This window comes from Athene cunicularia (assembly GCF_003259725.1).
Source record: "Athene cunicularia isolate RWA chromosome 1 unlocalized genomic scaffold, athCun1 chr1_part2, whole genome shotgun sequence".
Classification (NCBI taxonomy): Eukaryota; Metazoa; Chordata; class Aves; order Strigiformes; family Strigidae; genus Athene; species Athene cunicularia.
In genome coordinates, this window is record NW_020799092.1 from 78419765 (window position 1) to 78436282 (window position 16518).

Genomic DNA, 16518 nt, shown 5'->3' on the forward strand with positions numbered 1-16518 from the left:
TAACACGCTGTCACTGCCATTAAGAGCGCAGAGTCCCTTGGCCTAAGCTCTCAATTCAGAAGGCATTTAAGCACATGTATAACCAAGTGTGGGAACAGGCTCCTTGAAGGCAATAGGATTACTCACTCCTTAAGAAGTTACCACATGTTTAAGTATCTGAACCGAGGCCTAATTATGGTGCTGGCCGACTCCGCGTGCACGCACCACTGGGGCAGATCTCGCCAATCCCTTAAAGCCATAAGGACAGGCGTACGTCGCACGGGCTTTTAATAGCTGCTAGGTTTGTATTCTCCGGCAAACAAAAACAAAAATCCTCAAGCCCTAAAAAATTAATTAAAAAAAAAAAAGTTACTTTATAAATATCAGGTATTTACACGTGTGAAAATCTTTTAATGGGAAGTGTTTTTACACACCAACGAAATGTACAAGCAATGAAAAGGTACACTGACAAAGACTAAAAAACAAAAAAACAAAGTATAAAATATATTACAGGTCCACCAAAATAAATTCACACGGAAGAAAAGAATTGACACAATAGAAACTTTTTTCTGTTTTAAAAATAGAAGATATATCACAAAAGCTTGAATGTGTTTTATTTCATGTTAGTACTAAAAATCAAGGAAAAAAGCTTCATATATTCTCATCACAAAAATATTTACCAGCCACTTTTTATTTCCACATTATGATTATCTGGCTCAGCAGGAGTCGAGGCTGAACTGTATCCCGACTACAGAAATCATTCCAGAAGGTCTCCTCAGTTTACAACTTACTGCAATTTACATTTTCTCCTCCTCTCAGCACCTTACTGCAAAGGTCCAAGAGGGAATAATAACAAATTGAGAAAGAATAGGACAGATAGATGTATTTACAACATTCATCTTTGTTGCTGCCGAGCCACAGGAGCGGGAGCGGTACCATGAACTACCGAAGTCTTCATAGTGTGCTGTGCAAATTTCCCTCGGTAGGTGAAAGACAGCATCAGGATGTACCAAAATCCAACCCCCCGGGCTCGGATGGTCTGCGAAACGCATCAGTCCCTGACAGAGAGCATCTCCTCGCCCCCGATTCCCTCCAGCCGTAACCCTAACAGCCGGTGAGGAGGGTGAGACACGAGCAGGCTGGATCCCCCCTGCAACCGAGTCAGGGCAGAAGGTGCCACGGCGACAGCACGACTTCAGTCCGCTGAAGAAGTCTTCAGTGCGCCCTGTGCTTCCTCTTCTTGTGTTTTTTATCCTTCTTTTTGTTGGCACACTTGGAGCAGAACCATTGTATCTCTTCTGGGGGTGCGGTCGTAATCCCAACGCAAGGCCTGTGAAGGACGGGAAAATATCGTATCATCTCAGTGGAGTAACGTTACTTTTGTTTCTTACCCAAAAAAAGGGGAAACTTTTCACTGGGAGACAGGATCTGGCCTTCAAATTAATACAACAATTATATTATCATTATCTTAATGAATATAGTGATCAAACAGAAACCTAAAAATCACTTGCTTTGAAACAAAAAAAAAATATCTAAAGGACACTCAGATAAGAAATGTTATTTTAACAGAAAATATGAACTCTCTTTCAGGTATAATAGGCTAGTTTTAAAATAATTTCGAATGCTTCTTCAACACATCTGCAAAAAACCACATGATTTTATGTAGCTGTTTAAGAAAAAGCCTAAAAAGTGATTAATTCCCTCCAACCCTTTTATAAGAGCTGACGTTTATATTACTGTTCATACAATGCTTCATAATTTGAAATGTCTATCTGTATACACTGTGCTCATAATCCTGTAGTTCTCACAAAATTACCGGTGTCAGCAATATTTCCCAGCAGTTTCAAAAACAACTGTTATCACCAATGCCCATTAATTAAAAAGTAACTCTCCTTCACAGCTTAAAAACTGCTTTTTCAAATTCCAGAGAAACAGAGAAAAAAATATCTTCTAGATTATTAAATCGGACATAGCAAAGCCATTCAAATATTCCCAGCATCATGAACCACCGGAAAAAAAAAAATTAAAAAAAAGAGGTTTTAATAACATAGCCACAATCTGCCAGGGAACAGAAGAACAGGATGGATGAGAGCAACTTACCAGTGATACCAATCATCGCAGTCATCACAACCTATCATTGGACTGCCATCATCTGGCTTGTTACAGCCAGGACAGATCCAGATCTGGTTACCCCACTCATCTCGGATCTGGTGCAAAGAAAAGGAAAGTTAGCTGGTTTTCAGGGCTAAGCAGGCAGCAAAATTGATATTAAAAAAAAAAAAAAAAGTAGTTTATTGCTTATTCAACAAAACCGTTCAGCGGCCACTGTTGTTATTTATGAATTCTCCGACCATAAGTGCGTTGTGTTATGTTTAATTGATTTTTGTATACTGTACATGACAACAAAAGCACGCATTTTTCTGTATTGTCCTGTAAACCAGTAAAGCCAGTTATACCACCCGACCTAAGCACAAGCATTCACATATAGCAGCCAAGGCTTAAGGACACAATTCCTCCTCTGTCTATACTATCGGGGACTTTTTAAATTCGACCCTGTTAATGGCAGGAATGAGCAACGGCAGCCCCCTGCGTAAGATAACAGTCCTGTATGCATGTAAAATATACAGCGCCAGGTCTATATATTGCCGTATTACTTATTAGCCAAAGTCTTCAACTTCAACTAGCTGATAAGATCAGGATATAAAAAAAGTTGTTACTGAGTAACTTTCCATTCCCCTTATGACATTTATGTCACAGTACAATTTACTAAAGGGTAAACGAAACAAGAAAGGCAGATCATTTACAGTATTCGGCAGCTGCTCACTGGATTTATCATATTCAGAGCTTTAGGATTTTCTTTTATGTTGATATCCTGCTAGACCCATTATTTGTATTTTTATATTTCATAGTGGTTTCTTTTACAGCTCTTGGGTAAAAACATACATGCAAACCGTCATGAAATCCACCCAAAGAAGCGCATTTAACAATACAAAGTACAAAATGTCTGGGGCATTACCCTGATTTCATCGCTTCTTTATGAAGATTTGCATATTATCGCTGAATCTCAAAAATATAAACTCTTTCGTTCTTGGCTCTTGTGCATTTACACATAGCTAAGGTGATAACATTTTGCTATTTATACAGCTTAAAAAATGGTATTAAAAATAGTAGATGGAGAGCCCAAAATACTTTTAGAAAAAGCCACTACACGGTGGTCTGTACATCTTACACCATATCCTGAAAAATCAATAGGAATATACCAGAGCTGCAACCAGCACGTCTTGACTGACTCTTCTTAAAGCCCTGCATTTTTTTGTCACTTAAAACTAGAAAATACAAAGCCCGGGAATATTAAGCAGGGAGTAATTCCCTTCCCAACAGCGATATGGAGTAGACGACATGATAAAATGAACTTAATTTTAAAGCTGACTGATTGCAATAAACATTCCTATCTATGCATCTAATCTCACATCTGCAAAGTCATTTTAAGTTGGTAGAGAAGCATCTGTTCTGCAGGGAAACTGTCTGCACCTGGCATGAAAAGGTCCATAGTCATTCGGAAGGGTTCAAGGCCAGGTTGGACGGGGCTTTGGGCAACCTGGGCTAGTGGAAGGTGTCCCTGCCCATGGCAGGGGGGTTGGGACTAGATGATCGTTAGGTCCCCTCCAACCCAAACCACTCTAGGATTTCTTCTGGGGAAGGAGAGGATGCTGTGCCACGGCGCTGCAGAGAAGCAATGCTGTGGGCTGCTGGGCTGACACCTACAGCCCTTCACAACCTGCCTGAGCAATCCAGCTGCACCAGCACCGTCCTCCAGCACGGCACCAGCACTTGGTGGATCAGGGCACTGGAGGTGCCAGGTGTAGGCAGCACTGACGGATGTTAAATGGCTTGTTAGGCGTTGGAATGGGCTGCCCAGGGAGGTGGTGGAGTCCCCATCCCTGGAGGGGTTTAAGAGTCGGGTTGACCCAGGGCTGAGGGATCTGGTGTAGTTGGGAACTGTCAGTGTTGGGTTAATGGTTGGACTGGATGATCTTCAAGGTCTTCTCCAACCTAGACCATTCTGTAATTCTGTAATGTTGCCCCATTACAAGAGATACCCTAACTTTCCCAAACTTAGTTTCTCAGGGGGGATGTTTTTGTCTGCACAATACTTGTCTCAGGCTTTCAGGGGCTGGAGAAGGGCAGAGTGGTCTATAATCACTGAAACTTCTGCCTTTTTGTTAAACAAGATCTTGGGCTGCTGAATGAGGATGTTAAAAATATTGCATAACTTCTCATTCCCTAATGAGCCAAGGGTCGTGGAAGGAGGGACAGTATGTGATTGCTGAGTACTATTTTAGTACAAACCGCTGAGAGTTAATGATCAGAGAACACTTACTGAGATGCTATCCTGCAGGAAGATCCCACATCGTATGTTTTCCATGTAAACTATAAAATCATCCCCCTGTCCTCCCCTGCAGAAGGGAGATGCACACCCCTGTCACAATGGCTCCAATCTTATCTCTAGAAGAGCTTTCCTGTGCGACCCAGGGAAAGCCATTTCATCATTCTGTGTCCTGGATTCCCTTCATACAACAGGCTAATAGTTCTTAATTATTCCCTTCTTCCCCAGCCTCTCTCTCAGCTTTTTGACTTACAAATGTCTTGCATCAGGAGTCTCTCTGCATGTTTGATCCTAATGCTGCAAAGCCCTGGTTACAACTATAATGTTGTAAAAGAAAGACAGAACCTGGAGTCTACATGTCCTCTGATGTACCTCCATAAGGTGCTAACAGTATTACTAGAAGTACCTAGGCAACCTTAACATAATCTCTAAATTATTTGATTTTAACGCTTACTGAAGAAAATGGGATGTAGTAGAGCATTTTGGAAATGTTTCTTTCTTAGAGTGAATTTCCAACCTTCTGGGCGCTACTGTAATACGTGACACGGCATTTACGCCCGTGACACAGAAGGTGAGGATGCGTATCCAGCACTCTAAAGATACGCACAGCCTATGTGAGGTCGTCTAGTGCTGTAACTAACTCGGGACTGAAATGTAGCAGCTGTTTAAACAGAGACCAGTAACATGATACAACAGTTTAAGTCCAGCGGGGAAGAGCACCTTTTCCATTAGAAACGGCAGGGTAGATTTACACTAGGAATCATTCTAGAACCAGGAATTAAAAAGAGAAAAATCATGTATATGTTGCAATTAAAGCACAGGAAACTCTGTAATAAAGGCAAGTTTTAGGTGTTTTAAATGGTGAGAGTTTTAAACTGCTACCCACTAGAGATAAGCAAGGTGTCACCACCAAGCTGGAACTTAGCCAGGACAAGGAGGATAACACCACTGCTACTGCTGTTAATGGCATCTGGTGCTCTGCAACGAGCAGAAAGGGTCAGGACTTCCATTTTACATTGCATCTAAAGCAAAAATGTTCAGTGGCGCAGCAATCCTAGTCCTGCCCAGATATATATCCATGATCTTTTAGAGACTGTAGTTCCTACACCATGTTAGATGGGAGACTTTTGTAAAAGAATGAGTAAGGCTTAATGCTACCAGACAGAAGCCAAGTTCAGAGCATATGTCAAACAGACTAATGGGCTGTAGACTAATGAACTACCTACAGACTTTCTGAGATGCACAAACATTTGCAATTTCTGTGTGTTGAGGAACCCAGAAAAGAGGACTCTCCACATTTCAAATGAGGGCTATGTCAAATTCTTGATGTTGCATGAGGGTTTTGTACTTTACCTGACTGACAGCAAAATCTATGGCGAGTTTGACATTTGAGGTTTCAATTCAGAACTTATGAAAGCATCTATAAAAACATCTCCACTTCCTAAAATAAAATGCTCTACCTAAGGTAGCAGAAAATACCAAATGGGATATAAATGGACTTGTTAGAAGAAACTTAAACACTGAAATTGGAACAAAGAAAAAATTCAGTCCAAGTAGTAGTGTTTTGATTAAGTTATTAACCTGTCAAAACACACGCATGGAAGCAAGGGCTGGATAAAGAGTAGCTTAATAGAGAGCAACATCACAAGTCCACGTAACCATCAGTTTGAGATGATGAGTCACCCAGGAGCTCAACAATTCAAGAAATGAAGGTCACTGGCACCGGGACAAAGCACGGCAGTGTGTGTTACTCACCACATAAGTACTGACGGTCTCGGTCACCACGCTCCTAACCGGAGCTTTGGAGCCTCCTGCTGCCGAGACAGCTGGAGAGGGTGATGGGATCAGGACTGGTGAGACAGTAGCCTGTGGAGGAGGAGGAGCTGGAGCTGGAGGAGGGGTGACATGAACAGGAGCTGGGACCGGTGACGGCACGGGCGGAGGTGTTTTGGGCCGGCTCACAGGAGTAGAAGGTTTGGCCTCTGGAGCTGGTACCACTTTGCTGATGACTCTGAAGGACCAAAAAGGAGAACTGGTTGGAGTTGATGAGAAAGAAAGAAGTGATCGATCACCTACTAGATATAAAGAAAACACAGAGCAGCTAATTCACATCACCTTTGAGTCAGCAGAGGCTGTCTGAACCCAACACAAGGAGGGTTTCATTGCTACACCCATCCTTTGGACATGATAAAGCACAGAGCCATTACAAAGTGAACGCCAGGACAGCCTGAACCACTTTATAGCTTTCTGCCATATAAATATTCTCTGCGGCTTTGCTAAACCTTGTTTCGTTAAGTTTTATTGCATTAGCTCAATTTGTGGGAAATATAAGAAAGGAAAGTTAATCAGCTGTGAACAGCACTGATTTTAATCTTCAAACTGAGAGACGATACCATCCTCTTAAGATTCTGCATTAGGGGGTTCTCCAAATATTTGCTAGTTTGCTATTTCTTTCCCCAAATGTTTATGAAATCAGCAGTGGATCTAGTCAGGACAAATAAATGACGCACACTATATACTCAGCAGTTAAAATATTGCTACTTAGTCGAGTAGCTGAAGTAGACAGGATGTAGCTCTAGTAAATACACAGTATAGAATAATCTTGCCCAGGAAGGGGGAATACGTAGAGGACCCCACGTTGATACACAGTGCTATTGATGTGCATGCAATTTAATGGACAAGGCAGAAAAAGCCCTTACTATAAGGCTCTAGATTAGAAACATAAAGAGAAGCAAAAGGATGTTTTAGAAAACAACAAAAAAACCCCCAAACCTCAAACAAAACACAGAATAGGTCTATTTGTTTTACCACATTTTGGTAAATCATTTAACTAACTTATTTATATCTGAATGGTAACTGTGGGAGTGCAATTGATTTGTGATGTGACTGTAGGAAGAAGAAGATTTAAGAGAAAGGTTAGACATTCCAGAGAGGAGATCTTAAGAAAGTAAAACCCAAAAACATCAGTAGGAAAACCATGACGGAAATCAAATTCCAACAACTCCTGAAAATCAGGAAAGTCCAGCTCCACCATCAATGAGAATTTTACATTCAACTTTAGAATTTACTGCAGCTCTCTTACAATATTCAAAGGGCAGTACCACGACGACTGGGGACACTGTCTGCATTTCAAGACAATAATCCAAGCCATCATTTCAGAAAGGTTTGGAATTACACCGTATTTAATGTTTGGCTGAGATAGTGGTGGTTTTCTCCCAAGATATGTCACGTGCACTACTAAGTCAGAACTATGGCAAGTTATAGTAAAAAACAGACTTGGTAAATGGAAACAGAGCAGTGGGTTTGGTATTCCTGCCTTCCCTGCCAACTGTAGCATCACACCTACCTTCCGAGACCTACTATGAGTGACTAGGGGAAGAAAAACAAAACCAAGGAAGGTTAGAAACTTAAGAGTGGAGCAGAATCTAAAGGTGTTAGATGATTTTCTATCAGCAACACTGAAGATGTTCCAATCATCTGATGTCCTAGTGATTGCTTCAGGTACCTAATCTGGAAGCTCGGGCTCTGTATGTGTCAGTAAGGTGCTAGACTGTGAGTCAGAAGTACAGACAACATTTATGTCTGTGACTTGCAGTAGGAAGTCATATTATTAGGTCATCCTGGGAGCAACCTACACGTCAAATCCAGTCTCTTTCTCCTGTTAGCGGGGGTACATCTGAAAACCCACTGTTATCTCCCACTTCTCTTTGGCTCTTGAATGACCATGGTGCGTTTCTGGTTCAATGAAAGTCTTTAGTGTGTGGCTCCCTGGGCCTCCTGCCAGACTGGCCACTCCAACTCAGATGCTTATTCTGTGCCTTCCTCCTTCCACTGCTTCCACAGAGAGCCCTGGCTCTCAGCGCTGAACACCCTGCTTGGTGGCAAAACTCCCACGGTTTGCAAAGGTCACCCTTAGGACTTGAGAGCCAACTCTCAATAAAAAAAAAAAATCTTAGCAGTTAGAAAATCGAGGAGAGGGACAAGACAGCAAAACATTTGGCACAGCAAAAGTCATTTGGACAGTTTCAAACATCATTACTCCTTGTTTCTCTGCCTCTCTCTTCTACCTGCAAGTAAACAAAGTCCTGCTATGAGATCTTCAGGGAGTCAACCCTCCCTGAGTCTAGACTAGGAAATGTATTAGCTAACTCAACTTTGCACACAGTGTAAACAGTTTTAAAGAAGTATTAGCTAATACAGTTTGAATGAGTGACCATGCTCAGCTAATATATGAAATTAAATTACGCAGTTTCTTGCCTAGATAAAGGCAAGTTCTCCTCCTGAGGAGGGTCTTTGAAGCAACTTTGCTAATAACTGCAGAAGCTACATGGAACATCGCGTATGAAACCTTCCAAAACTACAAATATTCATTAGCGGGCGACACACACTCATCGATTGGCTTGTTTGCTTCAAGTGTGCAATTAGGACATGTTCAGTATATAGGGCAGCTTGTTTATCTTGATTTTGGAGCTCAGTTATCAAAACAGGAGATCGGCATTTCGGAGCACGCTTGGGCCTACCACTCCCTTGGGCTAATAAAGTTCAGAGACTTTAGACTCCAGAGTAGAGAAATGAATGGCTTCATGCTGCACCATCAGAGGCGATGGAGTAATCTCAGCGAGGGTGGTTTAGCCTGTCCTCCTTCCCAAAGAAGGGGCTGCATACATGGCAATATGGAGGTGGGGAGAAATCAAAGGCAAACAGCAGTCCCACGACTAATAATTAATGTTACTTCAGACTCAGAGAGAAACCTGATATCAAAACACTATGTAAATGATGGCAAGATTTATGAGCTCTATTTTGTAGATGGGAAAAGTGAGGCACAGAGCACACTGCAAGTAGGCGGCACTCACTACAGCAAAGCTTCGATCCTCCTGGTGCCCAGGTCCCTGCTAGGATTGAAACTCTACATTCGGACGTTACTGTACATATATTGTTACCTTCTTTCCCAAATATGTTTTTCATATGCTTCCAAAATCACCACTTGTGTATTAAAAGGCTGTAAATACAATATTCAACATAACAAAATTTCACCTCCTTCCCCATCCCAATCAGAAAACTCTAAAACTCAGTCTGGATTAGCATTTTTTGAGGTAAACAAATACAAATGAGTATCAACCGCCATCAACACACTCAGAGTCCTGAGAGAAGAATTACACTTCTCTGCAGGCTGCTTGCCTGGCAATGTATCACAAACACGTTCTACACTGAAAGATAAAAAGTCAATTAAAAGTTGTTTTTGAATCAAAATAGTTCCTCCAGAATGAAGCAGTGTGAGAAAACCCTTGGAATAGATGTGGTAATAAGAGTGTCTATAACTAAAGGCTACCACTCCCTTAAAAAACCCACAGAATTAATGTAAACACTCTGTATCTGGTTGTGTCCAACCTAAATTCATCTTTTCAAATGCTAGCAGGAACTGTATTTCTTACGGAACCCCAGAGTATTTACAACTGAACGCATGTATCAATACACCTCTTCGTAACAGTAGAGTGAGTGAAAACCCATTTTAATCATTACTCCAGGGCAATCACCTCATTCGCAGCTACAGCTCCAAACCCAAACAGGATGAAAACGGAGTGTCGGCTTGCAGGCAAAGTGCAAATCCTACCAAGATTTTAAGTGTCGCGACAGGTCAGCTGGTTTATAATCGGCTCTAACTGGCATGAGCTGTAACATGCTACATCTGAAGCAAAATGAGGCTCCAAGGTGTGAAATGGTTTCCTATCTTTGGAAGTAATTTATTTCATTTCATTCTGATCCTTACGGCTGAAAGGCCCATTGACTGCTTCATATAAACACAGGGAAAAGACATGTGCACCGAAAGGAAATGGCTTTTCAAAAATAGGATATGAGCCACAGGGCTGAATGATTGCTATGGGTGATGAGCTCCAAAAAAATGCTGTATCAGTACTTCGAAAGGTCTAGTAAAACATCACAGCGATCTTGGCTTCTCAGAGGCACAGCTCCAAAGAAGCTGTTTCTCTGCCCAAAGGAAAAACATTTGAAAAGTCCTAACTCTCTTCTGAACCGATGACTCATTTTTAAGCAAGGAGCAGGAGCTAAAGGGGTCTTTGTACGTAGGTAAATGACACCATGAACTGCACTGACATAATCAAAACTAGTACAACTCACAAGGATTATTATATTATTATCTATTAGTATTTATATTCCCATATTGATACAAATTTACCAACGCTATAAAGTTAAGTGGTGTAACTATTTTATTACTGAAAAATTTCGCACCTGGACCTGAGATTGTTGCACCAAGAAAAACCAAAATATTCTAAGACATATTGGTAAGAGTGTCAAAACCACCCAGGGGAATTAGGAAGATTTCCATATGGTTTAGATTCTTCACAGATTAGAGGTGATTTTGAAAATTTTATTCCAACCCTGGAGGAGAATCAGTGTAATTTAAGCTCTGTAATGCAGCCTAACTCCCATATTACTTTGAGAAAGGGAAATTCAGTTTTTATCTCTTATGCCCTGCCGAATATTTCATTCTGTGCAAACAAGTCATATTGGCAAATACAAGCTCCACGAATACACACTATGACCAACTTGTGCATTTGCAGAGTTCCAAAATGTATCAAACCTCCAGCAGAGCCCCTAAGCAATTTTGCAAGTGAAAAAGACTTCAGTACTTAAAGTTGAAATGAAAAAAAATATGAATATTTTCATGTGATAAATTGCCAGCGATGTGATACTCTCCTCTACCAAGGAAAATGAACTTTGAACGCTTACTCCAAGGTATCGTCCATTTCTGTGGATACTGCCTGGTGGCACAACTTCCACGTAAGAGTGTTGACCTTAAATGGTGCCCATGACACTCAACAGCCCTTTCTCCACTTCATCACTAAGGCAAAACCCCACAAACATCCTTTCTGGGCAAATGAGTCTAGCGATTTCACAGGCATCCTGTCACCTAATCCCATTCACAAGTTTATTGAGCTTCATCTTAAAACCGGTTAATCTTATAGTCCCCACCATTACCCTGTTCCAGGATCTCACTGCTCTGGTGGCACAGCAACCTCTTCTAATTTCCAGCCTCCATTCATAGCCAATTAAGTCCCATTTGCTTTTGTGCCAACATTGTTCTTTAGCTTAAATTGGTTTTTCCCTCCAAAATATTTACTTGCCTGAGGTATTTGTAGCCAGCAATCATATCCCCTCTTCACATGCCAGACTAAACACACAAAGTTGCTCTCCTCTCCTATTGTAACACAGGCCCCGCTGTGCTCCCCTGAAGGGTGCTCCAAGCCCTCCTCTGCACCTTCTCTTCCCGATTCATCCTTCCTGAATGCAAGCTGCCTTCAAGAAACGAATGTAACATTTCAGATGAAGTATCAATAGATTCTCATATGATGACCCAGACACTTGCACTATCTCGGCTAAAAGTACCTCTTGCAATGCATCCTACAGTCACACTTGTATCACGTTGGCAACTCCATCATACTGCGATCAACTAACGATCCCTCACCCACTTAATGCACCTACCGTAGCCACACACCTACTGATCAGCTCTTTACTTCTGGCTGAAGTTGCTATTGGTACACTTCAAATGCAAAACCATAACGGCAATTTTTCATTTACTGAATTAAATACCATTTTTTCCTTCTATTCAAGAGGATCCAGTTCTTTCTAGACAATCATCAGATCCTCATTTGTACTGACATGATCCTTCAACCTTACTGCCAACAAAAAGCATCAGTCTATCTCCTTCTGTGACAAAATTTTAAATGAAACTATTAAATCAAACCAGTCCTGAAATACATCCTTGAGCATGTTCACTAGTAACCTCCTGTCTGGTTAGATAAGCTCTCTTACAACTCTCAGTTGCTATCTTCCTTTAAGCTAGTTCCTTACTGCTAATCCTGTCTTTGTCAGCTTCACTATGAACGTCCTGTGTCATAGTATTAAATGTTTTCCTGAAATCCAGCTCAAATTTGCTATCTTTTATTCATCCAGAAGAGAGCATTCCTTCTTCCAATGGTAGGACAGATGTCAACTTTATTCCATCTACGCAGGTGAGAGTAGGGTGTCTCGCCTCTTCTCCATCACAGCTGAGACTTTCCCTTGGAGGGGAAGCGATTTGATCCTGCACCCAGTGACTGTTTCCCCAGTCCAGAAGAAATCAGTCTGCAGTGGGAGGTGGAGGCAGCTGCTCTCAGCATTGGTGGTGGAAACAAATAGCTGAGATGAATGGCAAAAAAATCAGCTGTTGCCAGCTGCATCTCTTGAAGGGACTGCCAACTTGACTAGGCTAACCTAGAAAATCAGTTCCTTTATCAAAGATTGATATCAAGCCTATTGGTATGGTTTACTTCTGTTTTGTGCTTTGTTCCATTACTCCCAAGCCTTTAATCGGCTCCTCCTTCAAAATTTATTTTATAGCTATGTGCACTGCTGTCACCAGGTGTCGAGATCAACTTCCCTTTCTTCCCTTCTTCAGCACTTCTATTTATGTTATTATTTATTAAAAATAGAATTAACAAACATTGCATTTAAAAATAAAAAGAAATGTATTAAAAATTACTTATCACTGAGTCTGCATATTCATGACCCTGTTCTTCTAGAACTTGGGAGAAAGATTACCCCATTCCCTGACTTCCCTATAGTCTGTTTCCCAGTTCATTACGGTAATTTCCACCACCATCAACCTACATCCATCTTGTCCTACTGCTCAGTAAAGGAGAGAATGAACACAGGATCAGAGGGGAAGTATTCTTTCTGTTCTTGGATTATACCTGTTATCCTTGATCTTCTCCCTGTCATCATTTCCACGGTCTTTCCCTTCTTTTCCTATTTGCTCAATATCCTTCACAATGTTTAATTCAGCTTGACTTCTGCCAAGCCTGACTTAACCTCTACAGTCTTTTGCCTTGAAGACATCATTTCTTTGCTAACAGTCCTTTTGTCCTAGAGGTAGGATGCTTACTCCCAACATCCTTTTGGAAGGAGCTATTCATACAATTCACTCTGTACACATTTTGCTACAAGTACCCCTTTCCCACAGGCAGAAAACACCACTTTTGAATCCATTAGGTCTTCCGTCCAGCTGACATTTCTACAAAACTCCTTTGGCTTGTGTGGACGTTTGCACTCTTGAAATTGAATTACAGGCTTTCTCCTGTTTATTTTTCCATTACTTTAAGTGAAACAGAGTTCTGCCCCTGGCCTCCACCCTCTGTATCTGTTACACCAGCGTATTTCTCCCAACAACCGCAAACACCTTTCTGCCAATGACTCCTAAATCTCCCTCCCATTCTTTCTCACCGTTTCTGACTTACATCTCTGGATGGTTCATCGCCAGTCTGACAAAACAAAACTGAGCTGGTAGCGTGGCTTCTTGGTATCTTTCATCTTCTCTTCTCTCTTATCATCAACAACATGCTGCTCAGAGCTTCAATATGAAAACCACCTGGCATTATCCCCTTCTGCTGAGCTCTCAACAGCAAAACCAGAAGCTGGTAAAACATGTTTATGCCAATGAGCTCTTTGCACACTTTCTCTTACGTGTTCCTTGCAAACTGCTCTTTATTTTCATTTGTTTTGGGAAATGGTATGGAATGTATGATCTAGAAGCTTGCCCATAAACCAGTCCTACATCTACTCTCTTTAATGGGGACTAGTGTAGAATATCAACTTTATTAACTACCAGAAAATTATGCCAGCATGGGTTTAGAAACCTCTAAAACTGTAATTTCTAGCTTGTTACTGAGACATGTAAGAATCAAGCAAACATGCCGGTCCTGCACTTGGAGGCTCTGTACAGCTACAGATCAACCAATCACAGGACAACTTTACTAATTTCAGGCAGGACCATCTTTTTTCTTTTCTGTCTATGGATGGATACTTGGCCCTCCTGTCCACATCCACCTCCCAGCAACTATATTGTGAATCCTTGGGTCTATACAGTTTACTCACTTTTGTTTAAAAACGTCAACAAAAGCATGAATAAATAAGAAGCGCCTCTGTCAAAGACAAGGACAAATGAGTACCCTGCTCTTGAAGTCATCTTCTATGGAGGCAAAGTCTATTTTTTAAACAAATACCCATCTGCCTTTCTAATCTTTCACACATATTTGATTGGTTTCTGTTGTGCTTTATAAGGGCAGCTGCACATGCCCATTTACACAAGCAATTTGCTTATGTGTCTAAACCTGCCTGAAGTATTTTTTTTTTAATTGTGGTATACAGTATACAATTTATTTTTTTTTTACTCTTGAGCAATAAGCAGCAAAATCAAAGAATCTCACAGTAGGTTGTTTTGCTTTCTAATGACTCAAGCCTTTTTATGGATTCACTTTTGCAGTCATCACCCAATGTGGCCAGCAGCAAAATGAAAATAATTTGCCACAGCCTACCACCTACCATAAACAGGATGAATAATTAGTTGGGGTGGCTTCATTAATTTAAAAAAAAAAAAAAAAAAGAAGAAAAAAGCTAAGGACTACATCTGAAGTTGGAAATAACTCACACTCAAGGAAGAAAAAACTGTTCTAAATCACCTCTAGAAATATAAACAAAAATGATCATTCACTTGTTTTGGTAAAAGGGATATGGTATTTTTCAGTTTTTTTTTCATGTAAAAGCTGCAATCCTGCAGCAAGGGAGAGGCTGGGGAACCTCCACCTAAGTGAACAAGACTTTTGGATGGATACAAGACCACACATGGGGATTTTACTGCAGGATTGGGGCCAATATGTTACACTCAAAAAGAACAATCGGGAAAGGGATATGAATCATACCCGAGACAATATCTTCATTAAAATACATTCAGCATTTTAAAAAAAACATTGAAAATCAGTCCTCCAGCTCTTATAATTTAAAAGACTACAAGAACAGAAAAATGCGAGTATGTATATATATATACACACACAAACGTGCACAAAGATTTATGAAAGCTGTAAAGATCACTGGAATACCTCAAGCACACCTCTGCAGCCTTGGAGAGGAGCAAGATCATTTTTCATTACTCTGCCGTCTCACTTAGGTGGTCTATTGATCATATCAAAAAGGATTTCACCATTACACACTCTTTTTCGTCTTACAGTAAAAGTTGGATTGACACCCCGAGCGTTAATTCTGTTAACACACAGGGTTAACATGGTCTTTCTCTGATAAGTGCTACACTGTAAAATAATTGGGATTACCCATTAGTACTGCAATAAACACAGACTTTCACTGCCCGGACTCTATTGTTTAATTTTCCCAAACAGTGGTTTACCCTTCTACATTTTTCTCCTTGAAGTATCACTTTTTCCCTCCTCTTTAATTCCACAGTAAGTTCTCCTCCAGAGCTTTCTGTTGAATAAGCAACGTCTCGCAGGGTAACCAACACCGCCCACAGCTGTGTCCCACAATAGCCCCATGCTGCTTGCATTACGTCTTTTGGAGGATTTGGTCACGGTGCCTTAACTGCTCCAAACACTGCTCTTATTCATAAAAACGTGCAGAAGGAGGGGCTTCCAGCAGGATTTCTTTACCTGTTTCCCCACCACAAAACAGTGAAATAAATGGAATGGGTCATGAGCTACTTGGCTGGTAATGCAAACCTACGGCTTGACAAGTCAATAAAAAGCCAATCCTTTCCTCCCCAGCCACACGTAAGGAGCCAAGGCTAGAGGCAAACAATTTGGATATGCCTACACAGGGAGGTTAATGAACCCCATTATTCAGCTATTGTGAGCAAACACTATGAAGAAAGTAATCTAAATTATCAAAGTCTGAGTTGCTCTCCACTAAACAGCACCCAAAGTTCAAAAGTTTCTTCACATGGTCTGATTTAGCTGTACAAGAAAACACCCTACTAAAAATGAAAGCTCCTGAATATCCACCAAACACAATACTGTAAAAAACCAGATGCATTCTTGGAAACTACATAGGGCAGAATTGTAGTTTAGTTGTAGCTAATAGCAAAGCCCTGTTTTAGAGATCTAGTTTTTTTTTTCCCCAACTCCCAAGGAATTTGAGCAGTTTTAAAAAAATACATATTCATGTTACAGCAGCAACTACAGGTCCCCAGTGAGCTCAGGGGAACACCAACATGGCCCTTGCCTAACTGGTCTTCAACCAGGTCAATAAAAAGCATATCAATGGATTTGCTAATACCTTCTTTTCTCCTCCCTTGGGGCCATTATCTTTTT

The 16518-nt window shown here is 40.9% G+C and overlaps 1 protein-coding gene across 1 annotated transcript in view; it reads right to left on the minus strand.

Annotated features, from left to right (window-relative positions):
- Nucleotides 1-569: 569 nt before the first annotated feature.
- TAF3 (TATA-box binding protein associated factor 3) overlaps nt 570-16518 on the minus strand; it is a 29666-nt gene continuing 13717 nt past the window's right edge. Inside the window, exons 3-5 of the mRNA XM_026868486.1 lie at nt 6122-6377; nt 2080-2186; nt 570-1309 (exon numbers count right to left, since the gene is read on the minus strand). Of these exons, the coding sequence (XP_026724287.1) occupies nt 1195-1309; nt 2080-2186; nt 6122-6377 (478 nt within the window). The 3' untranslated portion in view covers nt 570-1194. The remainder of the gene's footprint in view (nt 1310-2079; nt 2187-6121; nt 6378-16518) is intronic.